The sequence below is a fragment of the Cnephaeus nilssonii genome, assembly GCF_951640355.1.
Source record: "Cnephaeus nilssonii genome assembly, chromosome: 14".
NCBI classification, from domain to species: Eukaryota; Metazoa; Chordata; class Mammalia; order Chiroptera; family Vespertilionidae; genus Cnephaeus; species Cnephaeus nilssonii.
Window position 1 is genome coordinate 15,296,855 of NC_137085.1, and position 16,326 is coordinate 15,313,180.

General features: G+C 49.5%; 1 protein-coding gene across 3 annotated transcripts in view; it reads left to right on the forward strand.

Annotated features, from left to right (window-relative positions):
• Positions 1 to 13,541, forward strand: part of GSN (gelsolin) — a 47,799-nt gene extending 34,258 nt beyond the window's left edge. For all 3 annotated transcript variants that reach the window (XM_079790441.1, XM_079790442.1, XM_079790443.1), the window contains 12 exons: positions 512 to 601; positions 3,117 to 3,249; positions 4,541 to 4,629; positions 4,790 to 5,005; positions 6,724 to 6,857; positions 7,753 to 7,843; positions 9,631 to 9,801; positions 10,409 to 10,583; positions 11,607 to 11,731; positions 11,971 to 12,048; positions 12,309 to 12,369; positions 13,172 to 13,541. In XM_079790441.1, coding sequence (XP_079646567.1) covers positions 512 to 601; positions 3,117 to 3,249; positions 4,541 to 4,629; positions 4,790 to 5,005; positions 6,724 to 6,857; positions 7,753 to 7,843; positions 9,631 to 9,801; positions 10,409 to 10,583; positions 11,607 to 11,731; positions 11,971 to 12,048; positions 12,309 to 12,369; positions 13,172 to 13,341 — 1,533 coding nt within the window. In that variant the 3' untranslated portion in view covers positions 13,342 to 13,541. The remainder of the gene's footprint in view (positions 1 to 511; positions 602 to 3,116; positions 3,250 to 4,540; positions 4,630 to 4,789; positions 5,006 to 6,723; positions 6,858 to 7,752; positions 7,844 to 9,630; positions 9,802 to 10,408; positions 10,584 to 11,606; positions 11,732 to 11,970; positions 12,049 to 12,308; positions 12,370 to 13,171) is intronic.
• The last annotated feature ends 2,785 nt before the right edge of the window (positions 13,542 to 16,326 follow it).

The window sequence follows — 16,326 nt, forward strand, 5'->3', positions numbered from 1 at the left end:
GACCAGGATGGAGGAGTGAAGCAGGCTCTGCAGTCACAGGTTCAGTTCTGCTTGGCCACTTGTAGCTGTGTGCATAAGTCACTCCATCTCTTCATCTCTTGGGACTTCTGTAAAGTAAGAGTGGTAACCTGTGCCTCCTAGCATGGGGGTAAGCATTGAGTGGGATCGCCTAAAGGCACTGGGTGGAAGGTGTGGTCAGTAGCTGTGGTTATCGGGCTTAGAAGGCCCAGGAGGAAATGGTAGAGTAAATATCTGAAGGACCGTCCTGGAAGCAGAGGAGCAGGGGTCCTCCGGAACTCTTAGAGACAGGGTGACAGGCCGATGTGGTTGAGGCATGTGAAGATGCAGGCTGTCTCTGGAGGGGTTTTCCCCTAACTGGAGGGTCGCTATGGATGCCTGTGTGGTCCTTGCCTGCCCGGGAGGGGGTCTGTCAGGAGTCCAGGCCCCTCCTGTGGGAGGAGGCTGCTGGGAGCTCACAGCCACCCTTTCTTTCACCTCTCCATCTCTGCAGGTGCTGGGCTCCAAGCCGACTCTGCCCGAAGGTACTGATGATACAGCCAAGGAGGACGCAGCCAACCGCAAGCTGGCCAAGCTCTACAAGGTGAGCCTCAGCTGCTCTGTCCCCTTGGGTCATGCCAGGGAAGTGGGAGACTGAGCCTTCCTGAGCTCCATTGTGTGAGGCCTTGAGCTGAGCATGCTTGGGGGGTATGGTAGGGGGCTTGGCTTCTGCAGGTTTCCAGTGGGCATCCATCTACTGCCTTTGCCTCCTGCACCAAGAACAAGAGAAAACCATTGACCACAGACACATCTGTGTCATGTTCATCCATGGGGTCTTGGCAGTACGTGTCCTCTCTCTGGGACTCGGTTTTCTAGTCTGTAAAATGGGGAGAAGGGCAGTAAAGTGAACTTTGCAGAGTTTCTGAGGGTCCACAGAGAAAAATGACAGGAAAGCGTTTTAGGAAAGTACTTGGGGAAATGCTACAGAAAGGGGCATGTGGTGTTTTGTGGTTGTTTTGTTTTTGTTTTTTGCAGGGGGAGGGTTATGGTTAATGACTTTATTTATAATTTCTTCCTTGTGATTTTTAAAACTGAATTGAGGCTGCTCTTGAGCTAAGGAACTTTGGCCTGGTGGCTGAGCTCCAGGAGAAAGCCCCACGTAGCTGTGACACTCCTGTTGTGCCTTGGGTTTAAATGGGGCACACATGTTCATTACCTCCAAAGAAAAACCACATTAGTGATTTTTATTTTGATAAAGAATGCATATTCACTATAAAAATAGCTATACTAAAAAATATAAAAAGATATAACATACAGATGATGTCTTATAGAATTTACACTTGAAACCTATATAATTTTATTAGCCAATGTCACCCCAATAAATTAAACACACACACACACACATATGGAAAGAGAGAGAGAGAGAGAGAGAGAGAGAGAGAGAGAGAGAGAGAGAGAGAGAGAAAGGTCCTAATGGGCTTGGCTCAGTGGATAGAGGGTTGGCCTGTGCACTGACGGGTCCCGGGTTTGATTGTGGTCAAGGGCACATGCCAGGGTTACGGGCTTGATCCCCAGTAGGGGGCATGCAGGAGACAGCTGATCAATGGTTCTCTCTCATCACTGATATTTCTATCTTTCTCTCCCTCTCCATTCCTCTCTGAAGTCAATAAAAATATATTTTAAAAAAAAAGAAAAAGAATCTCCTTAATCTGACTGGTTTAAGATAACCAGTACTATTTTGAAATGTATTTTAATTTCAAAAGTAACAATATGCAATTTAAAAAAATGGTTCCCTTCCTCCCCTCTCCATGGGTTACCATGGTTACCATTTAATGGGGGGGAAAAAATCCAGATTACATCTTTCTGCATCTAATTATATACTTTGTCCATCTCTACTTGATACAAATAGATCCAAACTATTCATGCTGTTCTGTGGCCTTCATTTCTCCCCCTCAGCTGTGGTCATGAATACCTTTGTAAACTAGACCCACATGGCTCTTTATGGTGGTCTATTTCAGGAGCATAAGAGTTTCAGCATATCCTTAATGATGGACATTAGAGGATGTTTCCGCCTTTTCCGATTGCAGACAGTCCGATTGCACTTGTGCTAAATATGGCAATAGAGCAAGTTCCCAGACACGGTCACAGGAAGATACTGGTTCTGGAGTCAGACTGCCTGGGCTCGAATCCCAGGCTGGTGCTCTCTAGTGTGCGGGTTGCTTCACCTCTCTGCGCCTTGGTTTCCATGTGATAAGATGGGGGTAGTAGTAGAACTATCATAGGGTTGTGGCAAGGATTAAGGAGTTCTATAATTATGTACGTTATCAGTTACACAAATTGCTCCGAACAGTGCTAGCACATACGAAGTACTCAGTAAGTACCGAACACTCATTATGTAAAGTTCGGACACATATTATTACCAAGCTGCCCTCTGGAAGAGCTCCCAAATAGCCCTCCCTGGGGGTTTGAAAGTGCTTGTGTGCCCAGAGCCTTGTCCAAACTGGGTATTGTCAGTCTTCTGAATTTTGATTGATACAGTTCACTTTAAAAAAATAACTTAATGAACTTTTTATTTTGGAATCGTTTTTAGGTTTTCAGAAAAATTGCAAAGATAGTACAGAGTGTTCCCATATATCTCCTTCATCAGCATCTCCTTAATATGTAACATAACCAGGTACATTTGTCAAAACTAAGACATTAATACCGGTTCCACGCTAGTAACTGAACTACAGACTTTATTCAGGTTTCCCCAACTTTTTATTCCAGATTCCAATTCAAGCTACCACATTGCATTCACTTTTATTTATTTATTTTTCCTGATGAGATTAACTATCTTCTCAGCCAATTGTACCATTCTTCTCCTACGCCGCCTGCATTTTATTCCCTTGCCCTTTCCATGTTCCACCTGTGTGTGGGCACAGACATGGCCGTGACAAAGCAGGAAAAGAGAAAGAAGACCTGAGAGAGCCTCAGAGCCTGAGGATGCAAGCCCAGGCATTACTCGGCCCTGTGTTTGTGGCAGGGGTTGGGATGTGGACTTGTGTTGGCTTGGGGTGCCCTCTGGGTAGGCTGAGGTGGTGGAAGTTACTCACATCTGGGCTCTTCTCCTGTCCCCTTAGGTCTCCAATGGTGCGGGCACCATGTCAGTGTTGCTGGTGGCTGATGAGAACCCCTTCGCCCAGGGGGCCTTGAAGTCAGAGGACTGCTTCATCCTGGACCATGGCAAAGACGGGAAGATCTTTGTCTGGAAAGGTACTGGGGGCTGGGAAAGGACCCTTAACTAACGGGGCCTTGGTGGGAGCTCCTAGAGCCTGGCAGGCACTCAGCTCAGGAGGGAAATAGAGTGTGTTCCATGGACCCCAAGGCAGTGGCAGGCTCCTCAATGGAAATCGGGGGATCGAGCTAAAGCCCTGGCTTTGCGGTTGACTCGCTGTGTGATCTTGGGTAATTCACTTGCCTCTTTGGGTCCCAGACTTCCTATTCGGGCTAAAACCAGTGTTTCCCAAATGTGTCATAACACCAGTTTTTGAAGAATTGGCATCATATAAAAATATGTAAAAAATTTATATATAGCTTTGTGGTCAAATAAGTTTATGGTCAACACTGGGTGAAATTATGTTCACAGGCTTGTTTACTGCAGGACTTGTCCAGTGCCTTTAACTTGCTAATGTATTGGGGGCTTTTCATAAAGGTCGTCTGGTTTCTGTTGGAGAAATGCTGTGCTGGGGGTCGTGGACTCTTTGTGGGCTGTCTTGGGTGCTGATTAAGGGAGGCTCCTAGAAGATACTGCCCAAATGTTTCTGAGCAAGTGCATCAGCATTGTCCTCAGATGCTTTCTCATTAGTCCAGAGGAAGAAGACAGCAGGGGAGGGAGGCAGTGGGTGCAGAACATGGCAGAGAGAGGGAGAGAGAGTTGAACACGTGTGGCTATTGTCATCGTCGTCGTCGTCATCATCATCATCATCATCATCATCATCTTCTTGGCTCTTCAACCTTGGCAATGAGAAGACTGGGGACAGGAGCTGTCCAGACACCAGACACAGGGATGCTCTCAGGGTTGGGAAGCACTTCAGACTGTGGAGTTGGAGGAAAGATGGCCTAGGGGAGTGTAGGAGCCCGAGTGTGTGGTATGCAGGCTTCAGAATCAATGGGGCAGTTAGAGCTTTCCCACTTGCTGAGTGGCTATGGTCAAGTCGCTTAACCTCTCTGAGACACTGGTTTCCTTATATGTAAATGGGGATGAGATAATACTGATCTTTATCACACCTAGGGTCATTAGGTGAATTCAATGAAAATACCTATGTGTAGTCCTAAGCAGAGTCAATTATCCAAGATGGTGGCTGTGGTTGCTGACATCAGCCAGGATCCCTGCTGGACTGCAGGGGATCTAGGAATGGTCAGCTCTAGGAGAGGGTGTCTCTCAATTTGGCTGCCCATAGTCTAAGAAGAGTAAGAGGGGAGGTCTGGCTGCTACCTTCTCTGGACCATGGAATGTTAGGGTGCAGCCCTGACCCCAGGTCCCTTATCTTCTGTCTGCCAATAGGCAGGGGGGCCAACACCGAGGAGAGGAAAGCTGCCCTCAAAACAGCCACTGACTTCATCTCCAAGATGGACTACCCCAGGCAGACCCAGGTGAGTCTGGAGTCAGGTAGGAGAGTGAGGGTGGGTCCAGTTTGGGTGAGAAAGGGCTGGCCTGGGGTGGCTGTCCCCCCTCAGTGTGGACTGAGGCTCCTAGGACCCCTGCTGACCTGGGGGTCCCAGCCACATCCTGCTCTTCTCTGACCCCTTCCAGGTTGCTGTCCTTCCTGAGGGCGGTGAGACCCCACTGTTCAAGCAGTTCTTCAAGAACTGGCGGGACCCAGACCAGACAGATGGCCTGGGCTTGACCTATCTCTCCAGCCACATCGCCAATGTGGAGAGGGTGCCCTTCGATGCCGCCACCCTGCATACTTCCACTGCCATGGCCGCCCAGCACGGCATGGATGATGACGGCACAGGCCAGAAGCAGGTACCTGGGGCGGGGGTGGGCATGTCCAGGCCCCTCCCTCGCTCCCTCCTAGGCACATCTGGCCCATGCGTGGCCTCCTGCTTCCCCATGGACTTTTCTCTATGGGGTTTGGACCACAGTTCTGGTGGATGAGATACTTTTGTCTTAATTTTTATAGCCAGCATACTCTAAGCACCTACTGTGTGCTAGGCCCTGTGTGCCAAGTGTCTCAGGACCCACCTGCCTATGAGAAGTGCCTGGCCTGGGAAGGGAGGTGACATAGTCACAGCTGATTGAGCAGACCTGTGTGGTCAGTGGAAGATAGGAGGCCAGCAAAGGGATTATGGGGACAGAGGAAGACAGTGAGGGTAGGATGGTCTGGGCAGTCTTCACAGAGATGGGGGCACTGGGTTGGCTCTTAGTATGAATATGGACTTGCTGCCAGAGAGGAGCCATGGGTCTTACAGGAGGCTGGAAGCTGTCCCAGAGCCTGGTACTGAGGACATCCTCAAGGAGGGTGTGGACTTACCCCTGCAACGTGTGGGCTAGCGATAAAAGCAGAAATGTGACAGGCTCCGTTCTGTGCTGTCAGAACTCTGTGAAAATGGATTAGAGGCAGGAAAATGAAGGTAGAGACCCCACGACGAGATTGTTATGGTAGTTTAGGGAAGAGAAGACGACCTTGAGACCAGGAAGACAGTGAAGATGGCGAAGAGTGGGCTGGAGTTTAGAGATGTTTATGAGATAGAATCTGCTTCTAGCAAACATGGATCCCATTCCACATGATAGAAATAGCAAAAAGGTTAATTTTTATTATCATTTGTATCATTGGTATCATTCATTCATTCATTCCTTGAGTGGGAGGAGAGGATGCAGTGAAAATGTTCAGGGTAGGGTAGTATGGAAAGAGCCCTGGCCGCCTGGCTGTGTGACGTTGGGTGAGTAACTTAACCTCTTTGAGCTTCACTTTTTTTTTTACCTTTAAAGTGAGGTTTAATCCCACTCCATCACCTTCAAGAATTTTGAAGGTCCTGAGATTCTGGGCTTCTGTTTCCTGGGACTTGCAGGACTCAGAGTCTGTGCAGCACTACCAGGTGGCGCTGCAGGGCCTCATGGCCACCAGGAAAAACCCTGTCACCAGAGCTCTGAAAAGAGATCTGCCCGCAGGGATCATTCTGAGGTCACCTAGTGATGGCCCTGCCTCTGGAGGCCATCTGCAGCGTCCAGACAATTCAATAATGATACCGATAATGGCAAAATTAGTAATAACAACTGTAATAATTCTAATAATAAAGTAGCTGTCGCACTGCAGAGCTAGCACCCTGTGCCAGGCTCTGTGCTAGACTTTCATGAATAAACTCACTTGATCCTCACAACAACCTTTCCATTTTTCAGATGAGGAAACTGAGGTTCATAGAGTTTAAGCAAGTTGTTCCAGGTCACACAACCTCTCAGGGGGTGGAGGCTGGGTCGTATGTTGATTTGTGCCCTCAGTTCTCACTGTGCTATGCTCACTAAAAGCCAGCTGCCAGTGCCTGTGCTCATCCCTCTGAGGAGGAAGTGCGGGAGAGTTGGGGGGCGGGGGGCAGGAATTCAGAGAAGGGTAAATTATTTAGCTTCATTCTGAGCCCAGGTGGAGTCACCTATCAAAAGCTTGTCCCAGGGGGCGTCACTGTGGTGGGGCTGAACTGGGGGGGGGGGGGTGCCGCACCATGTTGAGTCCAGCTTTGCTCTGGCAGATCTGGAGAATTGAAGGCTCCAACAAAGTGCCTGTGGACCCCGCTACATATGGGCAGTTCTACGGTGGGGACAGCTACATCATCCTGTACAACTACCGCCACGGTGGCCGCCAGGGCCAGATCATCTATAACTGGTGAGGTACTGGGACCACATGGGTGGAATGTGGGAGCCCTGAGGGCAGGGGGCAACCAGGGTTGAAGGGTGTGTCTAATTGTATGTGGGCCAGCACTCTGCTGGGAATGGCTCTTATGCAAAGAGCAATACCACTTGTCTTATTTCTTGGAAGGCCTTTTAAGCTATTCTTATAAAAACATTCCATGACCATTGTAAGAGATGTGGTGAATAGGGATGGAATAGGGAGAAACAAACCTGCAGAAAATCTCCCCACATTTCACTCTAAGTACTGTGCACACAGGTGTTTATCCTTCCACCTATTTTCTAATGAAAAATTATTTTCAATTTTTAAAAAAATAGGTAACACATTTTTGTAATTCAGAAAATCAAAACAGAATTAAAAAGTATGTATTTAGAAATCTTGTTCCCAGTCCTGTTCTCCAACTTCACCCCTCCATGGGTCGCCACTTTTATTAGTTTTTTGTATAGCCTTCCAGTAATTCTTCATGCAAACACAAGCAAATATGACCCTATATTCCTAGTTCTCTCCCTTCTTTACACAAAAGATAGCATACTTTATATATTGTCCTGCACTTTGCTTTTCTCACTTATACTTCCTGGAGACCAATCTGTGTCAGCGAATTTCCTTGCTCTTTTTGATAGCTGCATAATATTCCAGGGTGTGGCTGAACTGTAGTTTAACAGATTTCCTGCTGATGAATACTTGGATTATTACAGTCTTTTGCTATTATGAACATTGTGTGGTTGTTGTTCAGAGAACCCCTTGCCCTCTCTGGTATCAGTTTGATTGCCTGTAATCTGGTAATTTGTGGGTTTATCATGCTCAGGTGCAAGGAGAGATTCAGGTCTCTGTGTGAACCCCAGTACTAAGTATCACTTCCTCCCTCTTCCAGGCAGGGTGCCCAGTCCACCCAGGATGAGGTCGCTGCGTCTGCTATCCTGACTGCACAGCTGGATGAGGAGCTGGGAGGTACCCCTGTCCAGGTGAGCCCAGTCCTGCGCCTCTCTGGGCCACATTCTGGTCCTTGTCTATCTGTTCACTCATCTGTCTATTTATCAATCCATCCATCCATCCATCCATCCATCCATCCATCCATCCATCCATCCAACAAACATTTAGGAGGACTCCCATGTGCCTGGCACTGCATCTGTAGCCATGAACACACAGACCTGCGCCTGCCCTGATGGGTTTCTAGTCTAGGGGACAGAAAGACGTTTACCAGACATGCACACACCCGGGTGCGTAATCACACACAGGAGATCAAATCACACGCTGTTACATGCAGTGAGTGAAAACCCTAAGACGCTGTAGGAGAAAAACGGGAGAGCAGCTCAGAGCATGGGCTTGGTGGCAGCCTGCTTAGGGCTGAATCCTGTCTCCACCTGTGGGCAACCATGGGCAAGTCTCTGAGCCTCTTTCCACTTTGTTCTCAGATTGTGGATAATAACAGCACCTATCTGCTAGGAGTGCTGTGCAGATGAAGGGTTAGTATTTGTAAAGCATCTAGAGCCATGCCTGGCCCGTAGTAGGCCCCTTATACATGCATGTTAAGTGTAAGGATATAGATCCCAGCTAGGATGTAATACGATTAGAGAAGGACCCCTATCCTCACCCTCTGGAGGAAGGGACTTGCAGCTGGGGCCTAACGAATGGGTAAGAGTTGGCCAGGTAAAGTGTGCAGGCAAGCACATCCAGGCAGAGGGAAGAGTTACTGCAAAGGCCCTGAGGTGGGGGAGCGGGGGAGGGGGGGACATTGGGTATTAGAATGATAGGAGTCTGGAGAGATGCTCAGAGAACACAGAAGCCATGGTGAGGATGTTGACCTTGATCCTGAGAGCAAGGGGATATTGTTGAGGGATAAATCTGATGTGAGGTGATTTGGGGATCTGAAAGGTTGTTCTGGCTACAGGGTGGGGCCCTGGAGGGCAGCAGAGCCAGGTTGGGAAGATATGGGGGAAGGAGACAGAATTCTCCCTCCTCTATCCTACACCTGGAGTGGGTGGGACTCTAGGTTCAGATCCAAGGTCGGTGCCCTGAACTTTGTGACAGTGGTGGTCTCTGGATGCTGGGCATTCTTGGCCTCATTTTACGAGGAAGAACCTGAGAGGTTGAGGCATGTGCCCAAAATGTCACCATCAGTGCGGTGCTGGGATCTGAGCTCTAACCCAGCAGTGGGGGTCATAATGGGGAGTGAGCACAGTACTCCCAACACACACATGAGATTTCCTCCTAGATTTAGCTCGAGGGGCCACAACTGGGATCTGAGTGGGCACATGGGCAGGAGCAGATGTGATGTATCTTGGCCTATACCTGCAGCCTGCATCTGGGGCACTGACTGTGTGGGAGGGTCTCCAGATCTGGAAGGTTCGCTTCTCACCACCACTGGCTTTTGTGCCTGGAGCTGATGTCACCGTCCTGGAAGCATGTCCACGGACAGTCCCTGTGCTTCCATTTAAGGGAACATTTGCAAACATGGGCTCTCTTGCTTCTTGGCCTAGACTCAGGGTCAGGTCAGCAAAGCAGGTCCTCTTGGGATGGGAGAGCGACTGAGGCAGTGCCCGGGGGACCTCGAGTCATAGCGTTGTCTCCAGTTTTCCCAGAATTCCCTTTGCCCTGCACAGCCCTGTGTGCTGTAGGATCAGTTCCACACCACACACACATACAAGTGTGATGGCCTCGTTTGGGAGGCTGGCCTGGGCCATGCTATCCAGGGAGGGTGGAAAGACTATTGCCCCCACTTTTCTGACTTGCTCTCTTGTCTTCCTGCCAGAGCCGTGTGGTCCAAGGCAAGGAGCCCGCCCACCTCATGAGCCTGTTTGGCGGGAAGCCCATGATCATCTATAAGGGTGGCACCTCCCGCGAGGGTGGGCAGACGGCCCCCGCCAGTACTCGCCTCTTCCAAGTCCGGGCCAGCAGCTCTGGAGCCACCCGAGCTGTTGAGGTAACTAACACCCAGACCCTGGACCCCAGAAGGGTGTGGCCTCCTAGAAACCTCCAAGGCTGATGGGCAGACCTCTGAATACAGGATTGGGTGAGGGGTTAAGAAGCAACTTTTTGTACCTGCAGCAGGATTGTATGTCTTAGACTTCCCCTTGTTCAAGGATGCCCAGGGCCCCTTGCACATCTTCCATAACGGGGAGCTCACTACTTGCAGGGCGTTCAGGCTTTACCATCTGGGCACTTTCCGATTACTTTTCAGTTGGCTACTGTCCCTTTCATGATGTAAGGTGCACACCTGAACATAAGCCTACAGAATGGTCTGAGCAGCCTGAAAGAGAATAGGACTATCACTTCCTTTATTCTGGGCACTCAACCTCTGTTCATGCATCCCAGAATTCTAGAATCACCTTGGCTAGCCACAGGGCATTAGTGACTCCTGGAAGTCAACTAAGCCCCTCAGTGTCCAACGTCTGTGCCCTCAGCTGGAATGGGCTGTGCTCACCCAAGTCCCCACCTAAGGTGGTCCTGCTGCAGTGTCTCCCGGGCGGTGCGAAGGGGGCTGAGGGCGTTTTGTCTGGTTTCCTATTAATCAAACGCTCTCCTCCCAGATAATGCCTAAGGCTGGTGCACTGAATTCCAATGATGCCTTTGTCCTGAAAACTCCCTCGGCCGCCTACCTCTGGGTGGGTACAGGAGCCAGCGAAGCGGAGAAGACAGGGGCCCAGGAGCTGCTCAGGGTGCTGCAGGCCCAACCTGTGCCGGTGGCAGAAGGCAGCGAGCCAGGTAGGAAGGACCGAGGGACAGAGGAGCCTGCTGCTCTCGGTGGACTGCAGGTGTTAGGCTACCCTACCTTCCTTCTCTTTGGGGGCTCTATATCCTCACCCTTTCTCACTGCCTGTCTCCTAAGGTGTGATACGTAAAAGCACGTTGGATGAAAATGAGGGCTGTGGTGAGAGAGAGAGGCCTCCAGGAGTTAGAGAAAGGAGAGCTCAGTGTGGGCTGGGGCAGTCAGGGAGGCTGCTGGAGGAGGTGGTCATTTGCTAGGAAGCCCTGAAAGACCATAGGCAGGGGCAGCGGTCTCTTCTAATCTTTGGACTCAGTGCACCAAACTGCCTCGGGCCCCCCTCTCTTTCCAGAACACAAGCCAGGAGCATCTCTCTGCTCAGTCTCTCTGCTCTTCTTTTAACCCCACTCCCTCCTGCTTGGTGCTGCACAGACCCGGGAAAGAGCCGCGTGTCTGGTGGAACCTTCTGAGAGGGTGGGCCTGCTCTTTATCTGCCAGGTCCAATTTGGTGGCCATCAGTCACGTGTAGCTAATGAGCACTTGAAATGTCACTGGTGGGAATTAGCCTGAGGAACTGAATTTTTCATTGTATTTCATTTGAATGAATTAAAAATTTAAACAGTCACATAGTCTTTACTGAACATAGAGCAGGTATAGTGGATAGACTATGGGGATGGGAGTTTGGGAAGATCTGCATCCTGGCTTCACTCGAGTACTGGCTGTATGATGTCGAGTGTGTTGCTGCATCTCTCTGAGCCCCAATCAGCTCATTTGCTGAGTGGGAATAATCGTCCTCATCCTGCCCTGCTGTCGTGCATCTACTGCCAAGTCTGTCCCTCCGGGCTCCGTTTCATCACCTTCGAATCTCTCAGGCCCCGTCCCTCCTGGGCCCCCTGGGATTTTAAGATGGAGGTTGGGACTGAGAGCGGTGGCTGCTCTAGGGCAGGGCTTGTTCCAGACTGATGAGAAGTGCCAGGGAGGCAGTGGTGTCAGATGGCGATTTGTGTGGCCTCCCCTCACAGACAGCTTCTGGGAGGCCCTGGGTGGGAAGGCCACCTACCGCACGTCCCCACGGCTGAAGGACAAGAAGATGGACGCCCACCCTCCTCGCCTCTTTGCCTGCTCCAACAAGATCGGACGTTTTGTGGTGAGTGCCTGCGTGTCCCAGGGTTGGGGAGGTGAGGGAAGTGGGGAGGGGCATGTTTCAGGGAGCAGGGCCCAGGGCAGCAGGGCAGGGAGAAGCAGATCTGCTGGCACAGCACAGAGGAGGGAGCCCCCTGCTGGCCAGAGCAGGCTCTGCAGCTCCCTCTGTGCTGTGGGGAGCCTTCCCAGGGGAGGAAGAGTGCTGGCTGGGCGCTTTGTTTCACCTCTTCCATTCCTTCCCAGATCGAAGAGGTCCCTGGCGAGCTCATGCAGGAAGACCTGGCCACTGATGACGTCATGCTCCTGGACACCTGGGACCAGGTGGGTGAAGGACAGAAGGCAAAGGCTCTCAGGGCCCAAGGGAGTGGGAGGACCTAGACTTCCAGCTCCAAGGTGTTGACAGAAGACTTAAAAGAGGCAGTGCCAGGTGTTGCTGGAAAAGTGCATTTCAAATCCTAGTCGTCTGTGAGCTTTGCCAGCTGAGGGTTTGTCCAGACCTGTGCCTGGAACCTCCCCTCCTCGTCCGGCAGTGAGTTTGGCCAGCACCCTCATGCACTTTTTATTTCACATCTCACCTCCAGGTCTTTGTCTGGGTTGGAAAGGATTCTCAAGAAGAGGAGAAGACGGAAGCCTTGAACTCTGGTGAGGACCCAAGTCTGCCTGTGGGTCGTTTCACACGGGGGGGGTGGGAGCAGCTTCCTTAGAGTCTGGGAGTTCATGACAGTGGGGTGGGGACTTCCTCATCCATGGTCAGTCCCACGGGAGCCCTGCCTGGGGTGGAGAGAGCGCCTTCAGAAAGCCTCAGGTCACGCCAGGGAAAGGAAGGAGCAGAGAGCAGCTGCTCGGGTTCCCAGAATGCCCAAGGACTGATCTTACTGGGATTTCTGTGATGGGAAACAGAATGAACTTGATTTGGGAGCCGGGATTCCCAGAACTGGTTCTTTAACATCTCCCATTAGGGGACAGCAAGAGAGAAATGATCCAGGCAGGAGGTTAAGCTGTAACCCCGTCCCCTCCTGGGTTCCTGGGCGGGGTGGTGGGAGAATCCTGTGAGTATCATTGCATTTAAGGGACAGTGGTGTCCAGTGCAGAGATTGGGCATTAGGGACAGTAGGACCAAAAACCATCTAAGGGTGGTCGGCAAACTGCAGCTCGCGAGCCACATGCGGCTCATGAGCCACGGTTTGCCGCTCTGTTGACTAATGAGTTTGCCGACCACTGGGATAGGGGATTAATCACAAGGAACAACAACAGCCTGTAATTATTGGAATCGAGAGTCTAGGTCAGTGGTCGGCAAACTCCTTAGTCAACAGAGCGGCAAACCCTGGCTCGCGAGCTGCAGTTTTCCGACCACTGATCTAAGGTAACTCCTGCTCTGAACCCTCTCCCTGGCGAGGGAGGCACTGAGGATTCTGGTTTCCTTCTCCTGTATGTGTGTATGCAGCTAAGCGGTATATCGAGACGGACCCAGCGAATCGTGACAGGCGGACCCCCATCACCATGGTCAAGCAAGGCTTTGAGCCCCCCTCCTTCGTGGGCTGGTTCCTCGGCTGGGATGACGACTACTGGTCTACGGACCCCTTGGACAGGGCCCTTGCGGAGCTGGCTGCCTGAGGAAGGGCAGGCCCCACCCCTGTCACTGGTCAGTGCCTTCTAGAACTGTCCATCCCTCATAGTAGGGCCATCCTGATGTGCGTGTGTTTTTTACAGTAGCCAAAAACAGCCCTGCAAACATTCAGGGTCCTATCAAAATTGTCTCAAAAATCAGTGCTTTTGGGAATTGAATTCAATAAAAGCTTTTTTGAAGTGGGTTAGCCTGCTGTGGCTCAGTGCGTCCTGGTAATTACTCTGAGGGTGCGCAGGTGCCTGGGTACAAGTGCAGCAGCTGCATTCACTCTGGGTGTTAATCCTGGTCCTTCAAGAAGCAGGTGCCAAGGCAAAATGAAATGAGCACAGGCTGTACTAGGGGAACTGTGTGTGGTGGGAAGTGGAGGGAACTGGGGAAGGCCTGGGAATGAGCAGACCCAGATGCAAGTCCAATCCCAAGTGAAGGAGAGGGAGAGAAGCTTGGATGGAAGCATTGTACATGTTGGGCAGTCCAGGAAGGTTCGGCCAAGCTTCTGGGGAATCCTTGAGCCGAAGTCCAAAAAAATGTTTTTAATGGTACGTTCCCTTTTTGTTGTTATTTTTTGTGTGGTAAACTATACATAACATAATATATATCATTGTGACCACTTGTAAGTGTACAATTCAGTGGCATTAAATACATTGTTGTGTAGCCATCCCCAAACATCTATATATATAAAAGGCTAATATGCTAAGTGTCCCTCCTACCATTCGACTGGTCACTATGACATGGGCTGACTACCAGGGGGCAGACACTCAAAGCAGGAGCTGCCGAGCTGCAGTGACTTGGCAGAGGTGGTTCTCAGGTGACGCACCCTGGAACCAGAGAAGAGGGAGCCCAATTCCTCACGGGGCCATGCAATTCTACCTTTGACCATGGGTTATGTTGTTGCTGGGGCACTGTTGGCCCGATTCTGGTTTACTGAACATTTGCATTTGCGTTCCACACCCTGTATGACAGCAACTTTGCAGAGTGCCCTCTCGCACTCTAGGACCTCTCAGGGGATGTCGGAGAATCAGTTTAGGCCCGATCCCTGCAGGCCAGGCCGAGGGACCCCACCTGCCGGAAGGATCCCGCTCACTCTACAGACGCCTTTTGAGCCATGGTGCCATCCCAGGTGCGGCCGGCCAGGAAGGGACCATGGGAGGTTGGCTCTATGGCGAGTCTGGCCATCTGTCTCTCCCAGTCCCACCCCACTGGCCACCTTCTAATTAATTTCCTTTCAATGTGCACAAATTCGTGCACCAGGCCTCTAGTTTGTCATAATCCCCAACATAAAATCTGTGTCCATTAAACAGTAATTTCTTGTTCTCCCATTCCCTGCCCTGTTCCCCTAGCCTGTTTAACCTTTATTCTTTATGCCTCTATGAATTTACCATTCTAGGTGCCTCATATAACTGTAATCATCCAATATTTGTCCTTTGTGTCTGGCTTATTTCACTGATTCAAACATTTTGTAGCATATGTAAAAATGCCATTCCTTTTTGTGACTAATATGCCATTGAATGTATATGGGTAGGCCCCTCTTTCCAAAAGATCCCGTTAGGTCTCCTCCCTTTTGCGTAAGATCAGAATTAGTATGGTAACAGCTTTTATGTAAAAAGTCTTCGGATTTCCTCTGGTTAGCTAAACCAGGTACTAAAGTAGGTCTTTCACAAAAGCAAAGTGATGCAACTTGCACTTTTGTAAAGCGGAGGATACTCTTTGTTTGATGCCATTTTGGCTTATGAAAGGTTTCATAGGAACACCCTCATTTCGGACAGCAGGGTACACCACATTTTATTTTTCCATCGCTGGACATACGAGTCCTTTCCACTTTTGGCTATTTGAATAATGCTGCTGTGAACATTGGTGTACAAATATCTTTTTAATTCAGAGTTGTTGTTAAGCCTAGGACGGAGAAAGGGGATAACAAGATGATAGGTAGACAGCTATTTTGTTGGAGACTTTTTGGGGGCCAGATGCTGAAAATAATTACTAATAGTAATGGTTCCTTTCAGTCCTGGGACATCTAGTAATTTTCAGAGGGCTTAATTTCCAGCCTGTTTCTCTCCCCCCTCCCCCCAACTCCCCTAAATTTTTAAGGGAAGATTCCTAGCCTCCATTGTGGTGACTTTCCCGAGTTTCCTAAAATCTCAGTTTTCTTAGTGGTTTCAATTTCCTTTCTTAACAAACTCTTTTGGCTATAGGGCAGATTGAAAAGGGCTTTATCCTATTAGCACATGTGAATCCTTTTTAATGGTACCGTAAACAGAATGAACCTGATTTGGGAGCCGGGATTCCCAGAGCTGGTTCTTTAACATCTCCCATTCGGGGACTTCAAGAGAGAAATGATTCAGCCTGATCTGAGCCCAGAGCTGCTGAAATTTAAAAAGATATTAGAGAGTATCCAGTTCAGGGGTTCTTAAATCTTCTGACAGGCAGAGTGATGGGGTCAGCACAAATTTGTATGAAATTTGAAGTTGTATGCAAATTTGTGCTCTGTAGCTTCCAACACATTCTCAAAAGATCTGAGGACCCAAACAGGTAAGAGTCCAATTTCTTATTTTAACAGGTGAGGCAAATGAGGTCACATTACAAGTCCCCTGATGTAGTGGGAAAGCACTGAAGAACCATGGTTTTAAACTAGGCTCTGTAGAATTCTCTGAGATGCTTCAGTGATTTTATGACTATTTGATTCAAATTCCATTTTTAAAGTGATAATAAATAGCACAGAGCTCTTGAAACAAAATGGAGGAATTAAGGAAATGTAGAGCCTGATTTAAGGCTGAAATTTCCTTTTATAACTTCAATGATTATTTTTGTTTTTTTTTGGATTTTCATTTGTAACTTTATTATTATTATTTTCTTTATTAAGGTATTATATGTGTCCTTATTCCCCCGTTACCACCCCAACCCCCCCATTCATGCCCTTACCCCCCTGTTGTATTTTTGTTTTTAAAACAGCCTCATTGATTGACATTAAGTAAATG